Consider the following 4,499-nt stretch of genomic DNA (forward strand, 5'->3'; position numbering starts at 1 on the left):
CCTCCTCCCACAGCACGAAACCAGGCGGGCTGTGGGTCTCTTTATGGGGGTAAACTCGTGCGTAATTCCAGGTAACCTCGGCACAAAAAGCAGCTGTTTCTGTCTTAAAGAAATGAAATTATAGGGAGTTTTGGTTCCATTTATAATAAGCTTTATAGTTCAAATAATTTAAACTGGATTGTTTATTTCCCTGTAATAATATCCTTTTTATTTCCTTAGTAAAAGTAGCCTTTTTATTCTAAGTAGTTGTTTTTTTTAATAAAGCAGCTCGGATAAAATTATTTTAAAGCCCTGAATGACTAATAATTTATTTGACACCTCAAGTGCTTATTATTTTTTTCAAATTGTCCTAGGTCTAAATTCAACTCAGAAGTTTTTTTTTTGTTTTTTTTTTATGTGTTAACAAGCTGAATTACACACAAACATAAAACATTTTTAGTTGCCTCCGAGAGTTATGCTTTCAGTGTTTCTTCAGGCCTTTTGAACATGTTTTATTTTTTATGATTATTTTATTTCACCCCATTAATTACTCCACAGACATATTTTTAAAAGACGGATCAAAGGCTCTTGTTAAAATTTGTTAGCTGGCTTTGGATTAAATGTGACGCTTTCTGAAATATATCCAACCTTTATTTTTTTTCCCCCTTCTTATTGCTTTGTAATTATTTCGGGCCTGCACTCGTCCTCTTTTATCTGCATCCAAGAATCTCAATGATAACACTTTAGGGGGGGTGGCCCTCGACACTGAAGATGGTGAACATAATGACACGTATCCTGATGATGTTGGGAGTGGAATTAAATCCATGTGTCAACGTGACATGGAGGAAAGGATGCCATAGTGGGATTGTTTTTGGCATCTCATAGCTCTTATTTTGAAAGAGTTCCCATGTTTTGTTTTTGCTTGTTTAAATTTTTTACTCACATATAGCCAAAAAAAAAAAGAAAATGTTTACGTTTACCCTTTTTCTTCCACAGGTGAACCAAAAAAAATTTATTCTAAAATGTCTGCCTTTTGTCACTTTCACAGGTGGTTGCTCTCGGGGACATACCCGACGGGACGGTCGTCACGGTGATGGCCGGCAACGACGAGAACTACTCGGCCGAGCTGCGGAATGCCTCAGGCGTGATGAAGAACCAAGTGGCCCGCTTCAACGACCTCCGCTTCGTGGGCCGCAGCGGCAGAGGTGAGACCTCTAGCTCCCCACTCCCTCCTGCGGCTCAGCCCAGAGCGATTAGGTTCAGCGGCGAGGATTAGTGGCCACGCTCCCTAAGTGGCAACCACATAATGATCTCTCTAACTCCAGGGCTTAAACCCCACCGCCCCTCTCCTTAAGCTGNAAAGTCGACTCCAGGAGGAAATCTTTTCACTTTTTCCCCTGAGAACACAGGAAAGTATATCACTTGTCAAGTGCTGGTTTCTGTCCCTTGTCTCTCGCCTGACGTGACCCGGCTCAGTTCAGCCTCGTGAACACGTTGGGGTCGTGCTGATTCCCTCTCTTTCTGTCTCCTCGGGCCGCCACAGTGAGATGAACTCCAAGTGAACATTCCTTAAGTGTTTGGCATCGCTGAGCGGCGCTTTCTACCACTGGACTGTTCAATTCGCTCGGCATTAAATCGCCCCATTTCAAACGTGATGACTCGCATCCCATTTACGCATTCTTAAAATATACATCTTTTTTTTTTTAATTGTCTCCTAAAAGTGGTCTGCTGTGGGTGCTGTCAGCAGCTCTGCTCCAGCTATCAAACACAAGAGGAAGCAGGGATGAGAGGAACTATAGAGAGGACAGGGATGCTGGACCTGTTTCCACAGAAACCTCCCGTGCATCCACCCCTTCCATTTTTTTCTTCTTTTTCTGTAACACGGAATCTGGTAACAGGAAGTGACACAGGAGCCAGGGTGGATCAGACTACAAGGTGTCTGAAATGAATACCCCCTGCAGTGACAGATCAGTACAAGCGGGAGGAGAACCGATAGCATGTTAGATAGCCGAAAGTCGTGCAGCAGGAGGAGGACGGAGCCAGCTGAGATGAGAGGAGGGTGGGGGGTGCTGCATCCAACAGGTTATTTAGAGAGGAATCAGATACTGCTGATATGATCATTAGTCTTAATAGAGCTGGCGTGCGCGGGAATAGCTCAAGCCCCGAATGAGACTCCAGGTAATAGACGAGAACAGCAGCGACGGCAGGAAAACAGGATGGTGACTCACAGGGTGTCCCACTTCATCCCCGGGCTCTGCTCCATCCTCATGCACCTCGAATCAGGTATGTGGGACACCTGCTGCAGCAGGCATCTCCCGCACCTATCTTATCGCTCATGTTTATTTTAAAACGTGGTAGTGAAGAGGGGGAGGAGGAGGAGGAGGGCACGTGAAAGGCTGCAGCTGAATGGACAGCTGCTTGTATGAGTCGCTGCAGCTCCCTCCCTCCCTCCCCCCTTCCTGTTTCCCCGGCGTGTAGCCAGCGTTGCACGATGTGTCTGCGTGCCTCAGACGTTAGTGGGGCTGCTGACTTGGCTGTCGCGATCTGATTCACAGCATTCCTCGTGCGTGAACGTTCGAACGCACACACTTGCACAGACAAGCAAGTCAACCCCAAGGCAGCAACTGCTGGGGATTATCGAGAAAGGAAGTGACTATTAAAATGCCTCTCGCCCACTCACGCTGCATCAGAGGTTCTGGATAATGAGATGCTGGCTCCTGCAGCCCGTCTTCTTTTCAGACTTTGCCAAAACAACTACAGAGGCCCCCTTAAATCAACAAAATGTTTGTTGTTAATCCTTTTTTAAGTCAAACTTTCCTGGCTTTTTATCGCTTCTATGTGATCTCTTCCACACTTGTGACTTGGGGATGGGTTAGAGATGAATGCAGGTCATTGTCTTCCTCGACTGCACATCATTTGATGTTCTTTGATGTCACCGCAGGCAAGAGCTTCACACTGACAATCACAGTATTCACCAACCCACCACAAGTGGCCACTTATCACCGAGCTATAAAGGTCACCGTGGACGGACCCCGTGAGCCCAGGAGTGAGTACCAACGCATGCACAGTCCACGCACTCGCAAGCATTATGTTTCTATTTAAATGTGGTGCACCAGCAAGTCAGTATTACACCTAGGAAGATGGTTTAAAAATATATAAAAAGCAGGGGTTTAAAGACAAAAAGAAATATTAATCAAGTAAAGGCCTTGCATTCCTTGAAGGAACGCATGTCGCCCGTTTCCGTTCACGCCAGAGTCTTAGGCTGACATCGTCCTCATGTTGAGCAAAGAAGATATAGCTGTTTAGGTCAAACCTTAAAATTATTGTTATGCAAGCTCTCACATGAGATCACAAGACCTTGCATTCATTTTCACAAAACAGAGCATGTGTTGGGGATGATTCTCTTCTACTGCCACTTCGAATTTTTTAACTCAATATATGTAAAATGGGCTGAGTTATAGCCATCTTTGTGTTTTCTAAGGTCAGTTGGCTGTGGTGGCTGTGTTGAACTGGAATGACTTCAACATTTAATCAGTTGTTGATAGACAGCCAGTGATTACTTTCTGAGTTCTTTTTTCAGTAGAATTCATCCAGACACACACAGGCTCATGCAAAAGCATAGCTTCCTGCCTTTAGCCTTTCCACGGCAGGCAGTAATAAGCAGGAACGTTCCATCTTTTACACCGTCAAGCTTCAGAGCTTCCAGAAAACTCCATTTTCCCATGATGCCACTTGTAAGATTTAACCGTGCATCTCCAGTCTGTCCTGCAGAATTTTCTTCAACAATCATATAAATGTTAAGTTATCGCTTTGAAGAAGGACAGTGAGCGGGCTTGTTTTGTGAACTGAACCAGCGATGTGTTCAATCACCCCGCTGGTCCTTTAGACTACGCTGTGGGTGTGGCACCGTGGAGCCGGCCAATGGCAGCAAACGACTCGGCTAAAAAAAAAACAAAAAAAAAACAGCAACAAGCAAATTAACAAAGCAAAGAGGTTTTACTGGAAAACAAAAGTTGTGTAAACTGTCAGTCGGCAGGCTGTTAATTAAATATAAGCTCTAAGAAAGCAGCTGAGTTTCCCATGCAAGAGGAAGAAGAGACATAAAATGTGAGACGAAGTATCCCTGAGAGGGTACATGGGGTAGCAGAGTGCTAGCATCAGCTTATTTTAATAGGCCTTATAAAAACAAGTGAGGAAGAAAAAAAAAAGAAAAAAACTTTACTATAGCCATCAGTGCCAACTGGTCTGGCATGCAGCTGTTTCCACAACCCTCCTCCCTTTCATAAAAAAATATATATATTCTCATCTCAAGGCGTCTCAGTGAACAATATCACATCACAAACAAACCAGGGCGCCGCCTGCCTGCCCCGTCACATATGGCACCAGGGACACCCGGAGACACAGAGGAGCCAGGAGACAGTAGGATTACCACCATCGCTCTGAGTTGTAGGAAACCTGCTGGCGGTGCCAAAAAAAACGCCTCGCACACACACTCTACACGTTGCACTCAAGAGACATGC

At 45.0% G+C, this 4,499-nt stretch overlaps 1 protein-coding gene across 1 annotated transcript in view; it reads left to right on the plus strand.

Annotated features, from left to right (window-relative positions):
• The window catches only part of runx2b (RUNX family transcription factor 2b), a 49,977-nt gene that overhangs the window by 20,956 nt on the left and 24,522 nt on the right, over positions 1–4,499 (plus strand). Inside the window, exons 4-5 of the mRNA XM_037981702.1 lie at positions 1,001–1,184; positions 2,921–3,025. Of these exons, the coding sequence (XP_037837630.1) occupies positions 1,001–1,184; positions 2,921–3,025 (289 nt within the window). The remainder of the gene's footprint in view (positions 1–1,000; positions 1,185–2,920; positions 3,026–4,499) is intronic.

This window comes from Kryptolebias marmoratus, linkage group LG19, assembly GCF_001649575.2.
Source record: "Kryptolebias marmoratus isolate JLee-2015 linkage group LG19, ASM164957v2, whole genome shotgun sequence".
In the NCBI taxonomy this organism is placed as follows: Eukaryota; Metazoa; Chordata; class Actinopteri; order Cyprinodontiformes; family Rivulidae; genus Kryptolebias; species Kryptolebias marmoratus.